The 26,331-nt window shown below is 53.1% G+C and overlaps 8 protein-coding genes across 8 annotated transcripts; 7 read left to right on the forward strand and 1 right to left on the reverse strand.

Annotated features, from left to right (window-relative positions):
• Positions 1–41: 41 nt before the first annotated feature.
• On the reverse strand, positions 42–2,159 carry J4E83_006756 (uncharacterized protein; the record flags this gene model as incomplete). Its single annotated transcript, XM_049333666.1, has 3 exons — positions 42–1,374; positions 1,430–1,745; positions 1,817–2,159. The coding sequence occupies 3 exons, from the start codon at positions 2,157–2,159 to the stop codon at positions 42–44; spliced, it is 1,992 nt and encodes a 663-aa protein (XP_049187388.1).
• Positions 2,160–3,599: 1,440 nt separating this feature from the next.
• On the forward strand, positions 3,600–5,589 carry J4E83_006757 (uncharacterized protein; the record flags this gene model as incomplete). The annotated part of the gene is made up of 4 exons (XM_049333667.1): positions 3,600–3,785; positions 3,832–4,046; positions 4,097–4,718; positions 5,125–5,589. The coding sequence occupies 4 exons, from the start codon at positions 3,600–3,602 to the stop codon at positions 5,587–5,589; spliced, it is 1,488 nt and encodes a 495-aa protein (XP_049187389.1).
• A 1,155-nt stretch (positions 5,590–6,744) lies between these two features.
• Positions 6,745–7,832, forward strand: J4E83_006758 (uncharacterized protein; the record flags this gene model as incomplete). Its single annotated transcript, XM_049333668.1, has 3 exons — positions 6,745–7,276; positions 7,437–7,520; positions 7,675–7,832. 3 exons carry the CDS (start codon positions 6,745–6,747, stop codon positions 7,830–7,832), a joined length of 774 nt encoding a protein of 257 aa, XP_049187390.1.
• A 608-nt stretch (positions 7,833–8,440) lies between these two features.
• Positions 8,441–9,679, forward strand: J4E83_006759 (uncharacterized protein; the record flags this gene model as incomplete). Its single annotated transcript, XM_049333669.1, has 1 exon — positions 8,441–9,679. One exon carries the CDS (start codon positions 8,441–8,443, stop codon positions 9,677–9,679), a length of 1,239 nt encoding a protein of 412 aa, XP_049187391.1.
• An 818-nt stretch (positions 9,680–10,497) lies between these two features.
• J4E83_006760 (uncharacterized protein) lies at positions 10,498–12,037 on the forward strand (the record flags this gene model as incomplete). Its single annotated transcript, XM_049333670.1, has 2 exons — positions 10,498–10,501; positions 10,587–12,037. The coding sequence occupies 2 exons, from the start codon at positions 10,498–10,500 to the stop codon at positions 12,035–12,037; spliced, it is 1,455 nt and encodes a 484-aa protein (XP_049187392.1).
• A 3,023-nt stretch (positions 12,038–15,060) lies between these two features.
• J4E83_006761 (uncharacterized protein) lies at positions 15,061–15,625 on the forward strand (the record flags this gene model as incomplete). Its single annotated transcript, XM_049333671.1, has 2 exons — positions 15,061–15,064; positions 15,096–15,625. The coding sequence occupies 2 exons, from the start codon at positions 15,061–15,063 to the stop codon at positions 15,623–15,625; spliced, it is 534 nt and encodes a 177-aa protein (XP_049187393.1).
• A 758-nt stretch (positions 15,626–16,383) lies between these two features.
• On the forward strand, positions 16,384–16,927 carry FAT1_1 (long-chain fatty acid transporter fat1; the record flags this gene model as incomplete). The annotated part of the gene is made up of 2 exons (XM_049333672.1): positions 16,384–16,390; positions 16,467–16,927. The coding sequence occupies 2 exons, from the start codon at positions 16,384–16,386 to the stop codon at positions 16,925–16,927; spliced, it is 468 nt and encodes a 155-aa protein (XP_049187394.1).
• Positions 16,928–17,677: 750 nt separating this feature from the next.
• On the forward strand, positions 17,678–18,416 carry FAT1_2 (long-chain fatty acid transporter fat1; the record flags this gene model as incomplete). The annotated part of the gene is made up of 2 exons (XM_049333673.1): positions 17,678–17,683; positions 17,922–18,416. 2 exons carry the CDS (start codon positions 17,678–17,680, stop codon positions 18,414–18,416), a joined length of 501 nt encoding a protein of 166 aa, XP_049187395.1.
• Between the last annotated feature and the right edge of the window lie 7,915 nt (positions 18,417–26,331).

The following is a 26,331-nucleotide window of genomic DNA, read 5'->3' on the forward strand; positions in this document are numbered from 1 at the left end:
TGTGATGATACAAGTATATTGGTACCCAACTCTGACCCTCTCTACACCCTATCCCCTTCAACCACTTTATGATGCCCCCTATTCATTTCATCACCCTCCATATTGACATCCAAATCCTGCTTCTGCTTCTCGAGCCTTCCCATGAACCACGCAACCACATAAACTCCATACAGAACCTTTCCCACCTCCGCCTCTTGCGCAGGTTTATGTTCTTGACCATCACGCTCTCCACCCTTCTCTGCCGTTTTCCCAATCCAAACATTCCCCAAAAAGCACGACGCAACAATCGCCGCAGCCATGAACGGCATGATGGAGATCAGCGACCACATCACCGCCTTCGCAGCCGCATGCTGAACTTCCTCCTTGACCGCCGGTGGAAGACTATTCAGGAGGTCCAGGCTATGTGCCCCGGTGGCAGGCAGCTCGACGCCGCTTCCAGAATTGTCGATTCCGGCCAGGAAAGTCGTAAGTTTGTTCGAGAAAACCGATCCCATCATAGCGATACCGACGGTCTCGCCCAACGGTAGCATGAAAGAAAGCAGCGACTGCATACTGGGAACGCGCGTCGACCAGATACCCGCTGCATGCAGAACAATAGGCATAAAGCGTAAACCCGTGCCTGCACCTGATACTGCCAGGAAGACTTTCACCATTGTGACATGCCTGATGGAAACCGCGTACGTAAGCAGCGCCAACCCTACAGCCTCAACAACCGACCCGATGAGTAATGGGACAAAAGTTTGTCTTAGCCATTGATTACACAGTCTAGCTGCGATGAAGACACCAACACCCAGACCGGGTGTGTAGTAAAGAAGTTGCACTCCGGCCTGACTAGACGAGTAGCCTTCTGCGAACTGCCAGTAGTAGGATATAAAGTAGAAAGCGCAGACCATGGAGATGCCTGCGGAGAAGTTTATGGCCATGAGAAGCGCTGTGTCTTTCTTGCGGAAAAGCGTGGAGGGTATCATGGGGATCTGACGATGGAAAAGTCTAGCAACCGCGCGGTCAGGACCGAGGAGGTATTCGTAGGTAAAGAACGCGATGCACAATACGATTCCAACAACGAGGGGAGCGATGACGGGTGCTGAGTCCCAGGAGTATTGTGTGCCGCCCCATTGGATCGCGAGGATTATGCAGCCGACGCCGAAGATGAACATGACGAGGCCGGGCCAGTCGATGATTGCGAGGCCGGAAATGTAGCCTAGACGCCGGGATTGACCTGGTGAGACAGAGGCGCGGCCGTGGAATAGCTCTTTGCGCATGACGAAGAAGATGATGAGTATGGAGAGGACTGCGACGCCGATGGGGAGGACGAATATGTAGCGCCAGCTTGCGTCTGCGAGGTAGCCGCCGATTACTGGGCCGACGGCATAACTAGTAGAGCATCATCAGTATAATCCGTTCAACTGTGAGGAATATCAAAGCTTACCTGCACCCACTAATCAACGAGAGAATCGAAGTACTCCTCGAAGTCTCCGCCAGCGTCGCCCCATCAGACACTATAATCCGGCTCAGGCTCATGATACCCGCAGCGCCCAAGCCCTGCAAAGCACGCCCCGCAAGTAGCATGCTCCAGGACTGAGCCGTGGCACAGATGATACTTCCGATGGTGATCCAGAACATCTGGAATTGGAGTGCAAAGTGGCGGCCGTAGATATCGGCTAGTTGGCCTGACGCGGGTATGAAGGTTGTAAATGTGAGCGTGTAGGCGGCTACTATCCAGTTGAAACTACCGGAGAGCTGGTCTGGTCAATTTTGTTAGTACTCGGGCATAGACATGGGGTCGTATGGCAATGGCATGAGCGGATCGACATACCGAAATGAGTTGATATAAGTGGAATAGCAGGAGCAACGATAGTAACATCCATAGCAGCCAGGAAGTTAGGCAACACGAGTCCTAGCATCAATTTCCATTGTCGGATGTTTCTTTGGCGCGCTTCTGCTTTCTGTCGTGCTGTTTCTTCTGGGGTGAGGAAGTTGATATGGCTTCCTGTTGAGTCTTGCGATGGTCCATGGTTATGTTGGGTTGAGAGATCTTGAAGTTTATGCCCTGGAGCTGGTTCGGGTACTAGATGGGAGTCATCTGTAGTTGGGATGTGCTTTTGAGCTTCGCGTTCTCGTAGCTTTCGCCGGACGAGCTTGAAGAGGTATATCGCCATTTTCGATAATTAAGAAAACAGGCGAAAAGAAGGTTGAAGCTAAAACAGAGACAGATGAGCTGCTTACCTCCATCGTCGCAGGAGTCGACGCCTTATATTTTACTTTACATTTGCGGTTGCGCGATACTCGCCCAAATAGGTTATCACAGAGTCGAGGGGTCTGCGTGGCTTTGCACCGAATCTCAGGCACCCAACGGCCACAGCAACCAGTCTAAACCGACTCTGGTCACAATATGGGTCTCTGTACATGACACGTACGAGGTTTGTGCTGCGCATTACGGCCATAGTGAGGAAGTCTGACTATACCTAGTTGGGTCTCCTTCGCGGACCAATCACAGCTCACACCCTGCTATCGCTATCCTCTTCGGCTAATAGTGGCGCAGTCATGGAGTTGCGATTGGTACACACCACAGCGATATCACCGCCTGTCAGATGAGGCCTCCCGTAGGATTGGCAGTAATAGGTTTCTCGCTGATGGGGCTGATAGGGATCGGATAAGGGACAAGCCTTCCTAAGCTTTCTCAAGCTTTTGTTGGCAGCATGCCGCCCATGCTCCCGGTGAATGCTGCTTGTAGCGTACAGTCTCCTTGTCATTGAGCAAGTCATCTGATTGAGGCTGTGCGTGCAACGCCGGGAGAGCAGGCGAAATCGTCGTAGACTCGTGAAGTGCTTCATACGCCCATCAAGTTGTGCTTCATGATGAACCACGCTATGACCAGAGGAAAAGTACAGGTTTTTAGTATACTGTACATGTTTGTGGCGCTTTCGTGGATGGATGTAGATTGATTGTTGCATGCTCCCCTTGCAACACGTGGGATGGGCCTGTGTCTGGGCCCTTAAGCTGTCCCGTTGCGTATCCCGCTAGTTCTTTCCGCTGTGCATTGGCCGAGAATCTTGGGAAACACATGATCTTCAGTGGTCTCGAGGGCGAGAGATCTGTTGCGAATAAGGGCACACGCCCTTGACCTAGACTCCGGCGTTGTCTGCGTTCCTTGAGTCTCCCTCACAGCTCTACGTTGGAGTTTCGGGACCCCGTGGGAGTAGCTGCAGTATCGAGGGTTTCTGGATGCATGTTCAGACCAATCAAGTCTCTGAGCGGACGGCAGAGATAGTCAAGGGCGACACGAGTGGTGGGTGTCCTCAGCATAACCTTAGTGGTAGCGACGCATGGTTTCTAGAAGCTGGAGGCGGGCTGGTAGCTGAGGTGTTGGCGCCCTCTAAGAAAACTTCTGTCCTTTTAACGAAGATTTGAGATGAGAGTCGAAATGGATGGAGTTTTGATATGTGCAAGTAGTCGCGAAGTTGTAAGGCTAATGTTCGCAACGGATTCCACGGGCCAGGCCGCCATCATCCACGCTTGGCCATGACGCAACCACAATCACGTTCGGAAGCGTCCATCTCGAGCCACACCTCCGTGCCGCTCTACCAACACCTCCAAGCATGCAACCCACTATAGCGGTCCCCGCCGTTGCTGCGCTAGTCTATCGAGCATACTCTCGCAAATCACTGACTCCAATCGGTATTCTGGTGGCCTTCGCGACAGCAGTTGTGCATGTGTTGCACCCATGGAGTGTATTCTTCGTGCTTCTTGCCGTCTTCTTCCTGGCCGGTAGTACTGTGACGAAGGTACGTTTGATGAAGAATGCGATAGAGGAGTACTGACACGAGACAGGTCAAACACGACATCAAAGCGAAACTGACACAGTCCGCGACGGGCGCATCTGGTGGTGAAGGCGAGCGCAATCATGTTCAGGTCATCGCGAACTCCGGCGTAGCCTCGGTGTTACTCTTGCTGCACCTCTGGCAGCTAAGGAAAGAAGGGAGATACAACGACCAGGGTCTATGTTGGCACAAAGGGAGTGATGCCCTGGTCATAGGCATTGTAGCGTAAGCGAGTGTACTTCATGTCATAGCATGTGATTGCTAACATACTCTAGCAACTACGCCGCAGTCGCCGCCGACACCTTCTCCTCCGAACTCGGTATCCTTTCGAAATCAAAGCCACGTCTCATAACAGCTCCATGGCGTGTCGTCCCGCCAGGCACAAATGGAGGAGTGACTGCGACTGGACTTGGTGCAGGCCTACTGGGGGCCTTCATACTCTCAGCTACATCTACGCTGTTGCTGCCTTTCTGTAAAGACTGGGATTTGTCCGAGAAGATTACCTATACACTTGCTCTGACAGCTGCTGGCTTTAGCGGAACACTACTCGACTCGCTTCTGGGTGCTCTGGCTCAAGCGAGCGTCGTCGACGTCCACTCTGGAAAGGTCGTAGAGGGCGAAGGAGGCAGGAGAGTTCTCGTGAAAAGCAGCCATCCTCTTCATCTTTCCAAGACAGGTCAAGTGCGCAGTAAAGTCAGCAGTCGTGCGGAAGGCAAGAATGGCATTGCAAAGACGAGCGGAGCGGACACTGCGGCGTCGATCAAGGCCTCAGAGACAATGATGAGAGCTGGGGGAAGCGGCAATGCAGTCGTGGATGCACAGCATGAGAGTCGGAAGATTGAAGTCGGGAGCGATCTGCTGGACAACAATGCTGTCAACATTCTCATGGCAGCTATGGTCAGTGTAGGGGCCATGGTCGTCGCCTGTGTGGTTTGGGATCTGCCGTTGAGCAGCATAGTCGGGATGTAGTTGTCCGCAACTGAGCCATGATTCATGTTAGGCACTTCTCTTGAACGTTTGTGAAGTGGTGAGGTCGGGATTTGGAGCATATGGTTGTGCCAAGACCGCGCTAGTCGGGCGCGTCACCTCCGTAGCCTGGAGCTCCATCGATAGCAACAGTTCGACATCCCGCCTTCGAACATCAACACCACCTCAGCCCACTAAATCGTATATTCGAGGTCGAAACTCTCAAAAGCCCGCACCAGTTTCACCTCACAAGTCTCAGCGTCACATTCAACAAGATGGTACGCTATCAGCACCACAGCGCCCATGTACACAGTGCCCTGGTCTAACACTTATCCAGTCTCTCCGTATCGTCCCCCACAAGGCGCACTCCACGCAGACCGCTCTGGAGACTTCAGCCCCTTCAGCCCCCGGTGTACACGATACCCTGCGCTCTCGCCTCGGCCAAACCACCACAGCATCCAGCGCCGCCTCATCGTCGACAGCACCCGTCGCTCTCCAGTCCGCCCACCCTCTCGAGGCCCGTCTTACCCAATGGCGAGACACCCAAGACCGCCTGAAGATGGAGATGCTGAGGCGACAGTTCGGCATCGCAGAGCCAGTGCGCAGGGGTATGGAGCTCAAGATCGCCGAGGCGGGCGAGTGGAGGCCAGCAACTCTAGGTGGAAGTAGCAACGTCCACCGGGACATCCTGCAGGGACGGGACACGGAGATTGGCTGGGAGGATGTCTTCACTGGAAACGAGCTGCGTGAGGTGCCAGACTTCCACACGGAGATTGAGCACAAGATGAAGATGAACTGGTAGAGCGTTTATGGTGCTTGGGCAGAACACATGGAGGGCATACTGAATGCATTGGTAGCGACACTTCATCCGCCCAAGCCATACCACGGACCGTTTACGATATGGACAGCCGGCGTTGGTATAGAACCAGGACACGAATGAAATAATGATACGTTCACCAGCATGGCTTGACTAACCTGCGTGTCTTTTCTCTTGATGGACACTGGAACCGAATATAACCGGCATAATTGGCAAATCAATATGGATTCGGATCACTAGTTTGGGTGTAAGGTCGGCAAAGGGCATATGGTTATTGGCCTTTCGTACGAAGAAGTTGGTTTCTCATGGCCGATGACCTTCGATACCTAATTCGTCGGAGAGCTATTCGTTGTGTCCTTGCTGAAGGGAACTGTTCCACAGCTGTGCATGCCTCAAGGTTGCATTCTGGTTTTGCGTGTGACTCGTTGATCCTTCGTCATGATGATCTGATATTCGACAGACATAGCATTCTGGCAACTGACTGGGAATGGCTAAAACGTCAGGACGCATATTCTGTGCTTATGACATGCTGAACAAGACAATCTACTGTCATTCCCAGGGTGTCTCGGAACAGCCCCGGGTCCACTCGGACTGCTGTGCATGTGGCGTAAAGCAGATGCATGAACAGCTCAGCTGACCAATAATGGCCATGGGCATGCAATGCAGGGGCAGACGCTTGGGGAGGCAGAACCTGGCGCGCCGCGGGCCTAGCAGTGTAGGCAGTGACAGGAGAAGCAGAAGTCGGCTGGCTGTGAGTTTGCTGGTTCACGTCTATCGGTACCAGCAAACATTGGGCGGGTGGCATACGCCCAGGTATTGAGGCGGTGTTCTCGGCTCAGTAGTGGCTCTGGGTGGAGACGGCGGGTCGCTCTTGCCGCGTTTGCGGATTGCGGAGAAGGGCATAACAAGGCGGCGACGGCGACTTCCCAATCGCGCACGGTCGCCCGACCTTCTCTCTCACGCCCACAGGCCCGATACATCTCAACACCAAACTATTTTTCGCTGCCGCGCCCTCTGCACCGACGACGCCTGCCCAGAAGAATCCCCCCGCCGTGCCATCGTCGTCCCCTCGCTTGGCCCGTCCAATCGCTCCCCTTTCGCATCGCCGCCGCCCGTCGCGAGTGCAGTCGGCCGACCACCATGGCGTCTACAGCGGACCAAGCCCCCACGGCACCGCAAACCACTCCACAACAGCCCGCCGCAGGGTCGCGACCGCAGAGCAGCAGCGAAGGCCTGTCGTCCAGCCCCGTCGAGATGCGGACTCTCCAGGCGTCGGGCGCCGTCCCAGCTCCCGCCAGCACGAGCACGCACGTCGCAGAGACCCCCGTTCCAGCCGCGATAGCAGCTTCCACACCACACGTGACCGAAATCAGCGCCTCTGAGGACGCGCCCGTCGTTGCTGCCCCGTCTGCGAAACCCGCACCGCCTGCTGCGTTAAATCGCGCAGAGACCGAGGCGATTGGGCCGTCGACCGATACTCCAGCCGCGAACCCAGACAACACCAATGGCCCCGTGCTGGTGATAATGCTGCTCCTCACCAGCGGCTCGAGACACCCCTACAAGATTGAGGAGAAGTACCTCAAGAAGCGCAACGTCAATGTCGAGAACATGGACCCCTACAACATCAGCGTATACACGCTCAAGGAGCTGATATGGCGGGACTGGCGAGAAGGTACGCATGCGCATCTCTTCTCTATGTGGCGCAAGAGCTGGGAGAAGCTTGGTTCGACAGTGGGGTGGCTATGTTGACGTCTTCGGTCTTGATCTGCATGGTGCCCAAAGAGCATCCCTTTGCAGCCTTCGTCGTGCAAACCGCTAACTCGTCATTGCAGAATGGGAGACCCGGCCCACATCGCCAGGCTCAATACGACTGATACACTTTGGTCGCATGCTCGACGACAAATCCCCACTCAAGGGTAAGCACCTCCATCTCATCGCATCATGTCAACGTTCTTGGCACGGCTCGTCCAATCGCTCGGCACATGCCGATCATTGGTTAATGCAGCCACGACGCGCAGCCCGTATCGATAGACACTCCAGACTCCAAGGCCAGCTACTGACATCGGACAGACTGCCGGTTCCAGACAGACTCGCCCAACGTGGTGCACATGACAGTCAAGCCACAGGAAATGGTGGACGACGAGGAAAACGCCAAGACCGGCAAAACTGGCAGCCGAAGAGATAACGACGAGGAACCTACAGCTGGCTGTCGCTGCATCATTTTATAGGCATGTGATCAGTCGACGACACTCTGGGTCCGCAAAAGTATATACAACATATCGCGCGCAACGGTGGACCAAGTCTTTGGCCCGTCGCTTTTCTCATGCCACCCTTCGAGGGTGTTTCTGGTTATCATAATTGGCCGTTGCAGGCGGCTTTGGGTCGCGGCGTTTTGTGAAGCGAAGTTGGGTACTTTCCTCACTCAACACAGTCTAGTTTCTGCTTCCTTGCGAGCATATGGGGTTCGCAGTAGTTTGGTCGAACTTGGAGTGGTCATTTTCTTTATCTTTTGTATAAGTACGTACATTTTCTGCCGAGGGAGTATCGCTGGGTCAGGGGAACATGGGAATAGACCGTATTGAATCTTGTGACAAATCTTTCTTATGTGAAGTAATTGGAATAGACGGAGGTGACAAGTGTTGATTGTCGCGATGCGAGACGCTAGTTGGGCGATGGTATCGTGTCAGGTGTTCGCAGCTGCCAGGTGGACCCTGATCCCGAGGTTGTGTTCGATGCCGTCATCAACGCTTGAGCTAAGCTCCGATGTCTCTTCATCACACCACGCACCATTTCCTACGACCACACACCATCACGACCCAATTCCACATATACCAACATGGTGCTCCAGGACGTCGACAATACAGCCCCGGAAGGCTTCACAGATAACCCGTACCCCTCCTCGGACGACCCGTATGCTTCCGCGTCGCCGCCCTCCTCAGGCGCTCGCTTCGACGCGAGCGTCCTGCCCCAGCCATTACCGATTATAGGCACCTTCATGGGCTTCTCCGACCGCGCTGTCCGCTTCAAGACCGAAACTACCCTCAAATTCGCCGAGCGCAAGGTCGGCCGTCAATTGAACCCCGAAGAAGCGCAGGCGCTCGCATACCACATATACCAGCTTGAGCAAACAAAAAGCTATTTCGCCGCCACGGGTGCAGCTGCAGGAACGTACCAATGGTGGAGGACTATGGATAGAATGAAGTATCCCTTCTATCAGCCAAAGGTGGAGGACATTGACCGGAATAAGTTTGGTCCGATCAAGGGCAACATGGCGATGTTTGCACGACACACATGGCGATTCAGTTTGTACGTTTTGGTGGCAGGACAGATGGGCAACATCATTGGTCAACTCCTCGCGCAACCTCTGGCTGCGGTGAATACCTCGAATGATCCGAAGCTGGAGCAGTTTGGGCAGGAGTTGAAGGCTTCATCGCATGCTGAGGGACAGAGGACCGCACAACAAGGACGTGAGATCGAGGACAGGCGACGACAATTCCAGGAGCAGGTCAGGAACAAGGCAGGAGGTGGCCCGTCACCACAGGCTAGCTGGGGTAAGCAGCCTCAAGGGAACGCTGATGGAGGCGACGACATGAGCCCGACCGCTGGAAACGAATCGTGGGGTACCAGAACCGCCGGATCAGACACATGGGAGACGTTCTCAAACGACACATCACAACCAGCTCCACAACGCCAGCAAGCACCGCCCTCATCTCTTCCATTCGATGACGACGCTTCCCCCACTGGCGGCCTCTTCCAAGACGAAGTCAACAACCCACAACAACCCCAATCCCAATCTCAAGCAAGACCTGGTGAATCGTCATGGGATCGTCTAAGGCGCACCGGAGGAGGAGCAGCAGCGCCACTTCAAAGGCCACAGCAGCAACAATCGCGCAGAGCGGAGCCAGAGCGCAGGGAGCAAAGGGAAGGGTCCACGCTTGGAGATTCGTATACGTTTGTTGCGGGTGATGAGGAGAGGGCCAGGGAGAGGCAGCGCGCGCAGCAAGAGTTTGACGCTAGGTTAGAACAGGAACGCCAGGGACGTGATTTCAGTGATGAGGGAGGTAAGAAGTGGTAGAGGCCGTCATTCGAAGGTATACCAATGAACGATGATTGATTTGTCGTATGCATGTGCGTTTCCCCGATTCATCTGATTCACGGACTCCTGACTTCTCACAGTGTGGTCACATGCGCGCTTTCACTTCCTCGTCTGCGGTGTGGAAACTCTTTAGGCTTCTCTTGCTCGCTCCCATATATTCGCTCACTCGCCGCGTTCACTTTTTGGAATATCACTTAAATAACCTGCTCTCTCACTTCTCAACCTTTGCACAATCACCCAGCAGCCAGCCGCCGACAATGAACGACGACGACTACGAAGCGAACGACAACTTTTGGAGTGACTTCTGGCCGAGCGATTGCAGCCCCGAGGCCTTACACCTAGCTTTGGCCATGAAGGAGTCTGGCGCCGACATTCGCCCAACTCAAAAGGGCTTCGAGGTCAATCAGAAAGCAGGCCGCCCACATCCCATCATAGGCGACTCCCCGAAATGCTGTCCCGATTATAAGCACTGGACCATGGACGACGGTGACTGGGTCTGCGTTGGGTGTGGTGCGGTGTACGCGCAGAACTTTTTTCACGCACCCGCGCAACCAGCTCCGGCACCACTCATTCCTCCTACTGACCTGGTGGTCGATGGAAATCTCGTTATGCCGCCCATGTCTTGCTGCCTGAAGCCTGACCCTCGTCGTGAGGATGGAGATGAGCGGACTCTGTGCGACCGCTGTGGCCAAGAATACTTCGATTATAAATATGATGAAGACTTTCAGAAAGCGATCGAAGCAGGCTCGGGATTTGGTACTGGTGGTGGGCCGACGTCTGGTGAGTCAGGGCAATCGATGGGTCAGCAAGCGGAGACTTACTGGAGGAACCAAGGTAAGAGGACCCCATTAATTTTCTGGTGAGGACTCATAGCTAACTTGTGCAGCCGATCTATACATGTACAGTCTTCGTGAAGCAGCAAATCTGAACCACGCTCCTCTTTCGTCGGGATCGGTTACTGGCTCGAGTGACTTCCAGGCATCCACCGCCTATACACGTCGTCGTCTACGCGCACCGCGTTCTGAAGGCGATATTCGAGCATTGGGAGACGAGGACGACAGCAATCTTGCGGCTTCTCTCCGTGTACCTTCCTTCAACCCAATCCTTCTGCCAGCTCCACCAGTCAATGATCCCACTCCAGGACCATCAAAGCCCAAGGCAAGACGCGCGACAAAACCACCTCCTATCACCTCCAACGTTCCGGTGCGGCCCCGTCAGCCTAGATATCGCACGCCCACTCACTGCCTCACTTGCATGGCAGAAAAGGGTATCCGCAACATGAACTGCACTCTCTGTCACCAGTGTCACTCCGAACGCCATACCACCGGCAGGTGCAAGATGTTGAAGCCCAAGTTCCACAAGTTCATGGAGCTTTCTGTGGAGCTACGTCAGCGCATCTATTCGCTCGCACTTGATACAGACCGACCCATCAGGCCTCATCTGTGCGACTATACCGACGACCAGGTCGTTCAGTTCCACGACGACAATGCAGAGCATCACTTCGCGACCAGCGATCTTCTCGGTATCACTCGCGTCAGCAAGCAAGTCCGAGAGGAATCACTTCCCATGTTCTACTCCACAAACACCTTCTCCATCGGTTATGACACCTCGACTTACTTCGACCGTCTCGCGTATCTGGGCCGTTTCCACATGGTCCGCCACGTCCGGTTCCAGATCGATAACCGCAAGGAGAGCATGTCTCCCAGCATTCTACGTCGCATGAACCAGTACATCAAGGAAGCAGATGTCTACGAGAAGCAGTTGACCGGCCCCGTTGGCCAGCATATCTCGTCGCTGAAGAAACATCCCCAGTACCTCTACGGCGGCTGCCCCGAACTAAACACCCTCATCACACTCATGAAACTCACCTCCCGCCTCGACAACCAGACCAAGAACCAGTACGAAGGAAAAGGTAAAGGCAAAGCCACCGAACTCACCACCGCCCCACCCTTCCACTCCAAGCTCGTCGTCCCCGTCTCCTCCGTACCCAACTTCATCGCCTACACCGCCTACAAATGGTTCCCAACCGTCATGTACGGCCTCGGCATCCAACTGCACTACGTCGACAACACGCCGTTTGCCTTTGTCGACGGCGGCACCGTTGGCATTACGTGGGAACAGCGTTTGCAGAAGAAGGACTTTGGCGATATCCCTGATTACGTTGATCTGGTGGATAGTAGCGGCCAGACGGCGGCGTATAAGATGGCGCTTAGACTGGATCCGGGGTTGGAGGGGAGGCAGAGGCCCAAGGCGTGGGCGTATTTGAGGGAGACTTGTACGGGTGGGAATTACGCGTGGTTTGATTTGCCGACTGAGGGGGGTGGGGTTGGGTATTAGGTCGTGGATGGAATGAGAGGGTGATGGATAGATAAAAGATGAGAGAAATCAATGCTATGACATGGAATCACAGTAAGCCACAAAGAGTGTTCCTAGAAAGGCAAAGTTGGTTGTGGAGAGCAATCCCATGTACTAAGACACGTGAGGCTAGAGCACCTGCAGGCTGACTATAAGCAGGCAGGTACGTCCCACCCATCACACCTGACATCTCACATCAGATTTCACCATTGCCATCCTGCCCTGATAATTCCATATATACTGGTTATGTCACTCTGCACTACTTGTAGCTCCATACCCTTTCGCGCGCTCGTCCGCGGAGATCACCCTCCAGACTGGAAAAAGACGTCTTGGACCGACGACAATGGCATACCCTGGGGTCACAACAGCGAAACATGGATATGCGACAGACGCCAAACTACCTTACCGCGATTGAGAAGAAGCGCTTTGGAATGTGTAATATGCAGCATGCTTATGCGGGATCTGGAAACACGGCCGGTTTACAAACGAGTCGCACAAGAAGTAGATGTGGAAGTCGCTCCAGCATGGCTTCATCTATCCGAATCTGAAACATACGGCACAAAGCTGGATCTCTATCTAGACAAGGGCATAAATGAAGCTACTGCTGTGGAGTTTCGAAATAGATTTGGTATGTTTGGATAGGATCTTGTTGCCGACCCATTGCGAGAACGCTAATCCAAGATAAGATACCCCATCTCCGAACTTATTCAAGCCAGTAAAATTAGAAGACTCGCTTGACTCAACGCCAGTGAAGCAATTTAGGGCTTGGTTTGATAAATGCAACGCCCGGCATGAGAGATGTTCTGCGATCCAGCAAGATTCGTTGTTGCCTACAAGAGTGCTGGATCTCGATGACATGCCCAGTTCCGACGCTCTAGCCGAAAACATGAAGCGGTGGCCAGAACTGTTTTCTCAATCCAAATGTAAGCTAGTCGAAACGACCGCTGATCAGAAAGGGAAGTACGCAACGCTGAGCTATTGTTGGGGAAATGGGTTGCCGTTCATGACTACCACAGAGACGCTTCCAATGCGAAAGAGCAGCATCAGCTTTCAAGATCTTCCTAAGACTCTTCAAGATGCTGCTATCGTGGTACGGTTTCTTGGTCTACGGTACGTATGGATTGACTGCCTGGCAATTGGTATGAACCGACTCCTCTGCATACAGTACATATGCTAATACTTGCATATTCGCTCTTAGTACAAGATGACACAGCAGACTGGGAGAAAGAATCGGCTGTTATGGCCGACATCTACTCCAGATCACACATCAACATCGCTGCATCCAACGCTTCACATTGCGGAGCAGGCTTCCTAGGACCACGGAAGATGCCAACGACTGAACGTATCGAGATCCACGATAGCGAAGGTCATCTAGAAGTATATCTCGTCGCCCAACAGACCCGCAACTATGTAAGCTCCATCCCCCGTGACACCCTCGTCTCCTCACTAACAAAACCCAGGCACTACCAAGCGACCCCCTCGAAACACGAGCCTGGGTCCTCCAAGAGCAACTCCTACCATCCCGCTCCCTCCATTTTGGCAGCGCCAACATGTTCTGGCGCTGTCCCGACGGCATCTCGCATGAAGAGCAAAGGCGAGGCTGGACGCACCTCTACACCCTCGACGCCGTAGTCTACAGCATCAACCTCCCCATCGGTGCCGCCATTGGCCAAGACGCATGGTTCCAACTCGTCCGCGACTACACCGCCCGCGGGATAACATACCCCAAAGACAAATTCCCCGCCATCTCAGGCGTCATGACAGTCTTACAGCGCATGACTGGCGACGTCTGCGCCGCGGGACTGTGGAAGCGGAATTTCGCCAAGTGGCTCCTGTGGGTACCTAGACATGATGTCGCGCCCTTCAAAAGACCGGAGGTGTGGACGGCACCGTCTTGGTCGTTCATGTCTGGGGAAGGACCTGTGGATTACGGATTAGGTGATCTTACTATAGGTATGAATACTTCGCTGCGAGGCTTCTGTGCGTTTCTTGAAGAATGCAGGGTCGTGCCTAAAGGACTTAATCCGCTTGGTGAGTTGAAAGATGGGTGGGCAAAGTTCAGTGGATCGGTGACCGACGTTACTGCTATCGGGAAAGATGTAGCGACAGGGAAGAGTCCGTATCGGTCGTGTAAGGTGCAGATGCGCGATCAAAGCTACCATGATGCGCGCGTTCTTTTCGATGTCGAGGCATATGAGGCTTGTGAGGTTCTGATCGTTGCGCCGGCTTTGGGTGTGGTAATCATTAGTACGGATAAAGAGCGGGGCGAGTATGTGAGGGTTGGACTGGTGGTGATTAAGAGGGTAAAATCCGAGGTGAAGAAAGATGTAAGTACAAATGCGGTCAAAAGTGACGATGATGAGATCGCTAACATCATGGTAGCAGTCGAAAGAGTGGTACCCCGAAGCAGAGGACTATTCCGAGCCACGGTCGATTGTTCTCCGATGAGGTGGCGGACTTGCATGCCAAATACGAGGCGTGTGTGGATCATGTTGAATGTCGGCGTAGAATACGAGCCGCCAGTTAAGTAAAGGTTGAACCAATACTCATGACATTCATCGAATGTGAGCGAGTCTGAATTGGGGACTCGCGTAGCCTCAGGTTTTCGACCATGGTTCGCTACCGCAGATATCCATAGTCCAAACGACCAGAAACGCGGGCGAATTATTTGAGTAACACAGAAGCAAAGCTGCGCATATATAAAGCAGACTTTCAAAGATTAGAAGTCACAGATCAACTTACAACATTTCGACCCCAAAGCAAAAGATCTACAAATTTCCCAAAAACACAACATAAAAGAAGTTATAGCTCATGATGCCTTCTGATAATAAGCAGTCAACCGACAAAATGACTGCCCTTCAAGCTCATTTCACAGCCAAATCATACCATGAGCAACTCTATGCGCACCACAAAAGAGCAGCCACTGCCCCGGCTACAACGGGTAAGCCTGCCAGATCTGAGCCAGCTCCATACTATCAGCAGAGCTACATACGCAATCGTTCTGGATGCGTATGTACCTTTCCTTCCTCACCAACACAAGAGTACAAACGCTTTGAGGGTGAATACGAGACCGCAGAACAATTCGCTCAGGATTGGAACCCAGCAAAATTCCCCAAAGCTAAAGAATGGACAAACGACGATTTCCGCTCAGCGATACAGCACTGGACATTTGATCGCAACAAGAAGAACACATCTGAAGCTATCAACGAAGCAGAAGCGGCACTGTATGATCCGGGCAGCGGATCGTGGGCCGGTACGCAAGAGTGGGTCCGAGAACAACACGTTTGCGAGACAGTATATGTATGCCTCTTGAAAGTGTTGAGACGATATGGGTACTGGAGACATTCCATCACCCTTCGGTCCAAGTCTTGGGACGGCCAAATGATGACGATATATCGCATGCAGGGAGCGGAGGAGCTTCCCCTATGGCTTCAGTGTCATGGATTCGAGATTGAAGATGATGAGATTGTGGCTGATGAGGATGGGGAGGACGTAAATAAGCTAGACGCTATGGTAGGGGAATGGCTTTCAACCTTGGAAGGAGAGGAAGTAGATATCTTGGAGAGATGAACAAGATGGAATGAAGGGGGCAGGATGAGATGTTGTTTGTATGGGAGTTAGAAACCGGCGGTATATTGCCGCGCGATGCAAGATGCAGTATGATAGTGATTAAGAGGATCAAACGACGTGAGACCCCCTCATTAGGAGAGGTAACAATACGTTCCATGCTACAAAAACAATTGAGTAGAAGTATACATCATCTTCTATACTACCTACTTGATCAAATATACCACTATGTATGCAGCAACCGCATGATGCGACACAAGCTCCAGAAATGCCCATTGCCCTAACCTTCTTGTTCGTGGACGATGGGCGCGTTCATACACTCTAGACAACATTCCTGTGCGGTAATCGCAGAGCATGTTATCAACAACGGGTCTAGAGAGATCCTCAAGATCATAAAACTGCAGAGTATTGGATTGAATGATCGTAAGACATGTCTGGCTGTTCGACTTAGAAAGAGACTGCAGATGATACGGTAGCAAAGCCCTGGGGTTCCCTGTAGCGGATGCCCGGAAATAAGCTACCCGGTAGAATGCGGGGAAGTCGACGGTCCCTGAGTCGCGTCTCTGCGACAACAACAACCTCGGTGCACCTAGCTTTCCCCGACTCCCTGCGAAAGGAAGCTTTTGCGATGAATCACATTACCTGTTCTCGCGCATTGTCTTTGGTACACCCGGTTGATTGGGGTTAAACAGACGGATCGGTCGTTGTATCTTTTATGAACACCTCTGGAACCGGACGATAAGTGGAAAGTGGTCGTTACTATGGCATGTAAGCATCTACCTCTATCCTCTCGTGGTGTTCTCGGATGTTGACTATCTTCAAGTACCCATAATCGCCGGAGCAGCAGGCACAGCAGGCCTAGCAGCCTACCTCAACGCGAAATATCATATTGCTCATGACCTTACGCGTAAACGCGGTGCTCTCTCGCCGACACAAGATGTCCTCGACTTCATCACCGACCGTGCAACTCGCAAACGTGCTCTCACGTACCACGCTTTCGAAGACCAGGTCCGCAACCAGCCGAAACATCCATTCCTCATCTTCGAAGGCAAAACCTGGTCATACAAGGAGTTCTTTGATGCATTCACCAGGGTGGGGAATTGGTTGATAGAGGACCTGGGCATACAAGCTGACGAGGTGGTTGCTGTGGATGGCGGGAACAGCCCGGAGTATCTGATGCTCTGGTTTGCTCTCGATGGGATTGGAGCTGTTCCGAGCTTCGTCAACTGGAACCTCACTGGGACAGGATTGGTGCATTGCGCAAGAGTAAGCGTTCCTGGAACTAAGCGGGTAGACCCTGGCTGACTTCTGCAATAGCTATGCAACTGCAGATTCCTCATCGCAGACGCCGATGTCAAGAGCAATGTCGAGCCATGCCGTACGGATCTCGAGGAGACCGGCATCAAGATCCAGTACTACGATCCCTCGTTCTTCGCGTCGCTACCGAACCCGACTATTATACCCGACTCGCGTCGCGAACACATTACTATAGAGTCCCTCCGCTCGCTACTGTATACTTCCGGAACGACCGGGCTGCCCAAAGGTGTGACTTTGAGCACTGGTCGCGAGCTCTTGACTGGCTACAGCGCCGCCAAATACCTCGAACTGAAACCGGCCTCCAGAATGTACACATGTATGCCACTTTATCACGGGGCTGCGCATGGCCTTTGCGTTACACCGATGGTTCATGCTGGCGGTACAGTCGTATTGAGCCGGAGGTTTTCGCACAAGACCTTCTGGCCTGAAGTCGCAGCTTCAGATGCGGATATCATTCAGTATGTCGGCGAGCTCTGCAGGTATCTACTCAACGGCCCAACGAATGCATTCGAGCGGAAACACAAAGTAAAGATGGCATGGGGCAACGGCATGCGCCCTGACGTCTGGGAACCCTTTCGTGAGCGTTTCAACATACCCATCATCAACGAATTATATGCGGCTACCGATGGATTAGGGGCGACATTCAATCGCAACGCTGGTCCCTTCACGGCGAATAGCATTGGTCTCCGAGGGCTGATCTGGAATTGGCGGTTCGGCGACCAGGAAGTGAGGGTGAAGATGGATGTTGATACGGAAGAGATCATGAGAGATGCAAACGGCTTTGCAATCAGATGTGGGGTGAACGAGCCGGGCCAGGTGCTGCATAGATTAACACCGGAGACGGTGGCTACTTCACCAGGCTACTACAAGAACGAAGGTGCCACAGAGAATAGGAGAATTAGGGATGTTTTCGAGAAGGGTGATATGTAAGTCATCCTTCCAATCTCGTCGACTGCAAGCTTATGATAGCAGATGGTTCAAGTCAGGCGACATGATGCGACAAGATGCCGACGGCCGCGTCTTCTTCGTTGACCGTCTAGGCGATACGTTCCGTTGGAAGTCAGAGAACGTATCGACAAACGAAGTAGCCGACATGCTCGGAAAGTTCCCGCAGATCGCTGAAACGAACGCATACGGCGTCCTTGTGCCTGGCTACGACGGCCGAGCGGGCACTGCATCTATCGTTATGGCAGATGGAGTCACAGAGTCAACATTCGACTTCGCAGCTCTGGCAAAGCACGCGAAAGCGGTCTTACCGAGTTATGCAGTGCCGCTGTTTCTGAGAGTGACGCCTGCATTAGAGTATACGGGTACTTTAAAGATTCAAAAGGGTAGATTGAAGAAGGAAGGTGTTGATCCGGATAAAATCACTGGAGAGGATAAGCTGTACTGGCTACCGGAAGGTAGTGATCGCTATCTTCCATTCACGAAGAAGGATTGGGAGGCTGTAGTAGAGAAGAGAGTACGGTTGTCATAGTATCTAAATTATGGCTCACCTCACACTAAATGCATAGTATATTCTAAGAGCCATTACTGCTCCTGGTTGAGTGCTACTTCATGAGTTTACTGCTTCCTAGAGCCTACGTTGACGTTGGGCCATCTACTTTGCGCGTTTTCATATTGATTTAGGCGGCAAACTTATTCAGGCCACCAAGGAAATCCATGTCCTCAAGTACAGGCGCCGCCATCCCAGTTGGCCATCACCCACGCAAGTGTGTTGATCGGTCACTACATTTCTTCGATCCACTTTTGAACGACAAAAGACCCCACCGGGCATCAATTATCGTCGCCCTCTCGACATGCATCGCCTGCACTCTACCTTCATTCCATGGCTACACCATGGGGCTCATTACGCTGATCTCAAGAACACCTCCAGGGCTGTACGCTACTTCCAAGGCGCAGCTAGCCCCATTGTGGCTGCATAGACGCTGGGGCGTAAGGGTCCACAGACCATGGTCTTTCCGCCCACGACATTCGTCATTTTCTACGTTGCGGGTGACACACGTGGAAAGGAATGATGGCTAATGTGTTGGTTAAAAGGGTAGGTGATCGAGCCAATCAGGTGGCATGGGGTTGAACTTGCGTGCATTGTTGCGTGAGTCCCGAGAAGAGGGTCGAGTCCGGAGATTTGGTCTGTGGTTTTCGGTGTGGCAGTTTGTCGCTTCACTATATGAGATACTATGGAGGATTTGGGAAGAGATTGAGTGTATGCTTGGACTGTAAAGATGGCTCGTTGTGCTGTTGAGATGGAAAGTAAGTTTGGTTGGGGAATGGGGCTACGTAGAGGGGTCCTCCTGGTGCTGATTGTGTTCTACGTGTCTCTGAGACCTAAATGCGCCACCTGTTGTGGTTCCCGGGATGCCTTAACATACACAAGCATTGATGTATAGCCTTTGGCTGTCCAGCTTGTTAGCCAACACGAAATAAGCAAGTGGGCAGCCAGGAATTACCTTGGCCTACATGATGGACCTCCTGTCAGAGAAGAGATGGAGCATTAGACTGTCGGTAGATTTACCGGAGCGGAATTCTAGGTTGTAACCTTCGATAGTTTGCTGTCAAGCTGTGAGGCGACGTTGGGCGTTGGGTAGCTCTGGCGTATTGAATCCCACGAGTCGCACTCGACCAACGCATGGTAATTACCCTTCAAACCATACTTTGGAACAAGCAGACCATGCGCTCCATCCACGAACAACGTTAGAATAAGTGAAGCATGATTCAGCAAGACGCGATCGTGATCAGTCGTCCCAGGGTAGACGAAGGGGACAACTGAAGCGAGCCGACAAGCGAAAACGTCAACCCGGATTCGATCAAACCTTCAATCGCCGTTAAAGCGCGCCATTCCCCTTTGACCTAAAACAACAATGCGATACGTTACCCCAACTCATCTCCAACAAAACTATAATACACACAGATCTTCACGCGACAACCGCATACAGACGGTGTAGTCAAGCTAGCACCCAACTTCCCTAACCGCCACGCACCTGCCAATTTACCAACAGTAAGGAAAAGTCTCCGAATCCAGCCAAAAACACCACAAATCTCCCCCAGAAACTCTCCAGTTGGTCGGTTCGCTTGCTCCCCACCCCCTTTCGCAGCCCAGCCCCCACACGAAGGGGGGCGCGCAATACTGTATCGATCGCCATGCTCGAGTCCCTCATTTTCAGCCCTACAATCGCCCGCTGTCATCGAAACCAAATCTGAAGTTGAATCGTAATCATCGTTAAATTCAGCCCAACGGTTCTATTCCCATCTTAGATAGGGCAGACCAGAACTTAGAAACAGGTGGCATGCACTGGGCGTGTGATCGACCTAGCCGCCCACCAGCGCTCGGTACTCAACCTGTTACGCGTCCGGTGTGGAAAAAAGGGAAAGGACCAACAATCATCTGCCGGACTTTCTGAACGGTGTGCGAAGGACTACGTTGGCAGTTGGTGCTTGGTGGTGGTTTAATCGGTGCGAGAACTGTGTATTCGGGGCGAATGTCGCGATGCATGGGTGACCGTGGATAGGATCTGGTTCTGTCTTGGTCTGGCTCGGCTCTCCCTCACCTTCGAGTCCCTGACTCGACTCACCAACATGATCGTGGAAGTGATGCGCACGAATACCTGTCGAATGGAAAATGCCGGACGCTGCAGGGCTCAACGGCACATGGATTTTCGCTTTCATCGGGCTGGGCGCATCGCTGGACGGATACACCTCATTTACCAGAAAACGGGAATACTGGTAACACGGATTTCTTTGTTCCGCTTCGCAATACTGTACGGATTAGTACGAAGGCGGGATACGGGTTTTTACATTGGGCCGACTCACGACATATCGTCGTCAGGTTTGTTGTGCTATAGGGGGTTCGCGGAAGCTGGGGCAGGGGGTTTGGCCGCGTGCGCTCTTTGTCAATCTGAAGGTCTGGACAAGGATGGCATCGTGGGCACGGGTTTCCGAAGCTTCCGCCGCCGCACCGGACGGGCGAGGAGAGGGCACTCATGACGCGATGCGACGCGTCGTCTTTCTGCTTTCGAGATGACGGTGTAGCAGCATGAGGATGAATGCGACGAAGACGGTGTGGAATACATGTCAGACGCCTACTTCTTACACCCCGCGTGGAGGGTAAATTCTCCTTCAGCCCTACAGCGCGCGAACGGTTGTCAGATCAGTAAGCCCTTGCGCGAGCAACCGCCGGTGGAGTTGACCCTGGAGAATTGGGTGCTGACATATACAACGTGGGAAATCCGGGGTATCAGATACAACTGTCCACCAGGACAGTAACGTGAGCAAGATATGACGTGATTTGATTTGATTGCAAATCCTCTCCATGCATGGCCCCTTCACAGGAAGGATCATGCTCCTGGAACCCTATACTTCCGCTGCAAATACAGTGTGACGGAGGAATCGTCTCGTGCTCGGATGTAAAAGACCGTCTCAACCCGTCCTCCGGGCAGCAGCGAAGTGCGAGAGGTGTCACAAATCGCCGAGACCCTTTGCTTCGGGCTCGCACGGGAATTTTGAAACTTTACCCCTTTAGGCAAGCGTTGCGGTCAATCCTTCTTCTCTGCATTATCCTGAAAGCGTTTAGGCGGCTTCGTACTCGCCTCTTTGCCGCTAATGGAACGTTATTCGTTGGTTCGTTTACATGTGAAATCCGCTGGGCAACTAGTTGCGAATTGAACGCAAGGCTGAATCGACAGGTACTATTTGGGGCTGTCTTGTCGATGGTCCTTGGAATTCTTCGGCATCGGGGTCTGTGTCAACGCTACGGAGCGTTGTACGATATTCGATTCGCAAATCAAACTTAATCGCTCGAATCCAAGATCAACGGCGGTGGAGTTAGAAGGGCGTTATTACCGACAGAACGACCGTTGGGGACCGCCCAAAGGATGGACAAAGTGCTTAGCGGCTTGCGATAGTTACCGGCGCTAAAACATCCTGCCCAGGTGTCAAAGCTCTAGCATTAGACAGTTTCTGCGGAACAGTCACGTCAAGCGAGCCATGCGCTTGCTGACAAAGGTCGAGGGAGGCATACCTTTCGTAACGATCCTCGTGGGCGGTGCACGAACCCGAGTATGGTATGCGAGACAGTGCGACGCCTGCCCTGTACGCGACTAAGTGGCGCGGACGTTTCAACGGCCAACCTGAAGGTATGTTCTGCGAACAACGATACGTGTCGCAGAGCGTGACGGGGCGACACAAACTCTGCGCTTGTAATTATCGTATGCAAAAAGGCTCAGGCGTAGCTGGTGGCCTTGCCGAATGGCTGCCTGCTGGTATGGGTCCCGGAATAGCATTGCAGACGAGAGCAACAGACGAGACACGGTTGAACCCGTGAAGGATGCTTGTGCCACTGTCCGTTTCACACCAGCCTCTCATGGTGCTTTCCACACAGCCGCGCCGGAGTTGACTCCGTGCCGTGGCATCTCGCGCTCTGCACGTGACGAAAAACCGGTCACCGAGAGCCCGCTCTGCGCTTGTTATCGTGGGATGACTAGATCGCATCCGGTATGCCGAGCAGCGAATTGCGCTCCGTTGAAGCTGTCGTGAGGCGTCGTGGCGCGGTTTGCGTACCGAGTGATCCGCATGCTTCTTGAACTACTCCCAGATGTGCAGTTGTAGTGCATGTGGAGACTTTTGTATCATTTCAAATTCGAGTTATCCATGGTATGTGGAATGCGTCACTGGCAGAGTCGCGCAGCCCCACTAGAGGCTGAATCCCACGAGGCGCAGGCTTCGCAACATGCTTCCGCATCAGGCAAGTTGCTGTCGCACGTAGGATTGCTTGAGACCTACTTGCGTCACATCTCTCGCCCTGCTGCTCTCCACGCTTGCGAAGTATACTCGCTGCGTACGAGCAGTCTAGTTGGCTGCGCTCTCAAAGTTATTTCAGTTGGCTCATATCGATATGGTTACGCCGCAGACGCGTAGGTAGGGTTGCATCGGCAGGCAGCCTGACCGGTAGCTGAAAAATTGGCTTGATTGAAGGACTGCTAATGGAGGATGGGATATCAATTCATGGAAGGGCGAGTCTGTTTATGGCTCAAGCGGGTGACGAGCACCGGATGATCCAATGGTTCGGGGCTGTATGATCCCGTCTGGGGGACCGCGGGGTAGGTGGTGGGATGATGATTATTCAGAGATCGGCGAGGTTCTAGTGTCCGACGGCGTAGGCGTACTCGCTGACTTGCTAGAAGCAGTAGTTGATGCAAGGAAACAGAATGGAAACTATCCTTGTGTGCGTTTGCGCTTTTCAAATACCCGCATTCTTTGCAGTCACCCTGCATGTCGTGAATAACAGGTTGTTGCGCAGAAGATCGACGGTGCAGGGTTGTACGGCTGCGCGCCCTTTGACACCCAAATCAATATCGCGATGCTTCAACGGACGAAGGCGGAGGTCAAAAGACTGACCGATCGCGATGCGGACTTAACGTGGCAGCGGTGACCTAACCTGGCGTTCGCGTGTGTAATGCGTGGGAAAGACTCACACGGTACATGTGCTTGCGCACCGCATGTGCATTGGAAGTTCGCCGTGTGATGGAAGGCGTTGCAAACAGGCAACAACCCCATGATGTTTGTCGCGAAGAGAGAGGGTGTGCTTCGTGCCTAATGTGTATGCAGCAGCGACGCTGAGCGACCTTTCTATCACCATTTTCACGGCTGACTGCTTTGTATTCACGCACCAAATACAGCCTCGTTCAGTCAGCTGTCCCCCTCAGCCCTATCAGTGTCCCCACCATGCGCGTTCCAGAAGTACTGCAGAAGCAAGCAGCAACCACCTCCGATGCAGCACGGGCTGAGTAATGAAGTCAGGTACTTACGAAATCGCTGTGTTACTTATAGGCTTTGAGTGGCGTCCAATTGTATCCTGTCGCGCCATTTACCTGTTTGAAGCGTGTCGAGCGGCACGGCACTTTCGGGTCGGCTTCGCGTTGCAACTCCGAGTCCGCGCATTCTGATGTACGATGATGCCTAGGTCGCTCCTTCGAAAGAGGAGTCATTCAAGACGATCTTGATGCGTTTGTGCACATCATACATGAATCAGCATTCTAGACCTGTCTAGTGGAGAATCCATCGTTCGATAGTTTGCGTGTCTGACTCGGTTCCTAGAGAGGCCTCTGGGTTGGGTCTGTTGCAGCATTGCCAAAGTCCGATGATGGTGTACTTGCAGGCCGTTCGAGAAGCGGATGTCCGTGTGGTCATGATAGGACGGCTTATGGACAAGTCTACACCACGGCATACTCGCTCGAAACGGAAGTATTTCCACCGCAGACGCAAGCCACCTCACAGCGAGGAGTGTAATTTGTCGGCATGTTCGATCTTGCATTTGCTCAGGAGACGCACGTAGTGAAAAAGTCGCTCTTCCAAGAATTGTGAGCTGGATAATGTAACATGTGCGTTCGAGCCAGAAATATAATGAGTCGTGCGCATTGTGCTAATCTTGCTCTTGATATTTGGTTTGATTTTGCCTGCGGCACAGCAGTTACGCCCGAGCGCTTCGAAGATCGACTCGCAATACGGGCCTGAACAGGGACGTCGAAGGATTCTTTCAGGGATCTTACCGTTCCCGCGAGAACGGCTGAACGGTCAGGAAAGGCAAGTCTCCTTCTTGGCACAGGAACGCCATCAAGCGTCGCTTCGCAGCGTTCTGGCGCTGGAAGCGCTACTGTTGATAAAATGAGTCGAAGAGAGTCGAGATGACACTAGTCTCCGAATGACTGTTCGTTTCGACCACCAACCTGAGACTGCATACTGCGGCTGATAGCGACCCTCCACTCTCTGGGCGTGGGAAATCTGTCTGCCTTGAGCTGCATGATGACGGAAGCGAGCGCGGGTTGTGATTGCACACGTTGCTTTACAAAAGCGCAAAGGCCGAGACCTTGTATTGCCAGTCTGCCACGAGGTCTGACGCCCCATGCGGAGGCACCGCGCTCGCGACACCGTCCGTGTGCAAGGCGACCAATCGTCATCGGTGAAGGGGCGCTGGATAATAACGGGCGCTTGGGTATACATGAACCCTCTAAGCGAACACGCTCGATTCTACGCAATACGCGACAAATGCGGTATCCGTGTTCTTGTCCGTGGGGATATATGGAAATGATGTTCAGTGATTTCAGCGACATGTGGAAAGAGCGGCGGCAGGCTTTCCCACCACACTGGTCGTTCCCTGCTATCGGTTACGCCCTGCAACCGGTGAGCTTAATACTGTACGAGGTGGTCCCATACACGGATGTATACAGAAAACCCCTCACTAAGTTTCGGTGTAGTATATGAGCGGCAGTTATCACAGGTCTTCGCTCGGGTGCTGCAGCGCACGACCAAATGAATGACAGTGGGGACACGAGGAGGGGTACCTGTGTCGCATCGTTGCTGGACCAATGATGGTGTTTCGGGTGCTGACTTGTGTGCGTCGTAGGGCTGTAGGGCTGCGAAGGAGGGTGGTAGAGTTACTGTCATCAGAAAGCTGGCTCGACTTGGCACAGCGGCCGCTAAATATAGGCCGTGCCCCTCTTGCGATGAATTAGCGCGATAGTCGCTTCCAAAGTCGCAGTTGTTTTTGACGATAAATATGGAAGGAACGGCATTAGCACGGCGGCTGCCTCTCGAACAGCGTTACTAGACGATGCGAAGGTGGAAGAATAGAACGATACGCGTGTACTGCGATTGACTGGTTAGTGTGTTTTGGTATGGGATATTGTGCTCATGTAGGCGATCTCGCGGTCGCCGTAGCACGACTCACTCGATGCCCCTCTTGGGCATACACCCGGCCGATGACGGTAATGTACCAAGGATGCAAAGCACGTTGATAGTGAACCCGGTGATAAGGGCTGGACGAGATCACATGACCTCTCGCGACGTCCCTCTCCCCAGCATGTATCGCGTACAGCGGTGAGATTTGCACGGAACGCCCGAAGGAACGGTCGCCCAGTGCCCTGGAGGGGAAGTTGATTCGTGCTGCTACTCGTCCAGCCACTCAGAGGACGCGACGAGAACCGGTGGCAGGGACCCCCAGCCGCCGCTAGCCGCTCTGGGAAACATATGGGTCCTCCCGCCTTACAGACTCACCGTCGGAACAACCTCACCTTCTGTGTCGCTTTTACACGACTTCAGCATCCGCATAGGGTGTATACTCTTCAGGCACCACGGACCGATCACGAACTTGGCGATGCACCGCGCAATTTGGGTGTTGGCAGCATCTCTGCGGTGAGCTCTCTGTCACCGCAACATGGCAGTGCTCCAAACGGTGTGAAACATTTGACTCTACGCTACAGCGACAGGCCAACTCGGTAGATGAGTTCGAAAGAAGATGTCGCGTAATGCACACCTGGCTAGCTTCTTCGACGCTTGCTGGACTGCGAAACACTGATTCGTCTTCGTTGATCTCCGCCAACCAGGCGTAACACAGCCAT

This window comes from Alternaria metachromatica (genome assembly GCF_023757995.1).
Source record: "Alternaria metachromatica strain BMP 0045 chromosome Unknown scaffold_15, whole genome shotgun sequence".
NCBI lineage: Eukaryota > Fungi > Ascomycota > Dothideomycetes > Pleosporales > Pleosporaceae > Alternaria > Alternaria metachromatica.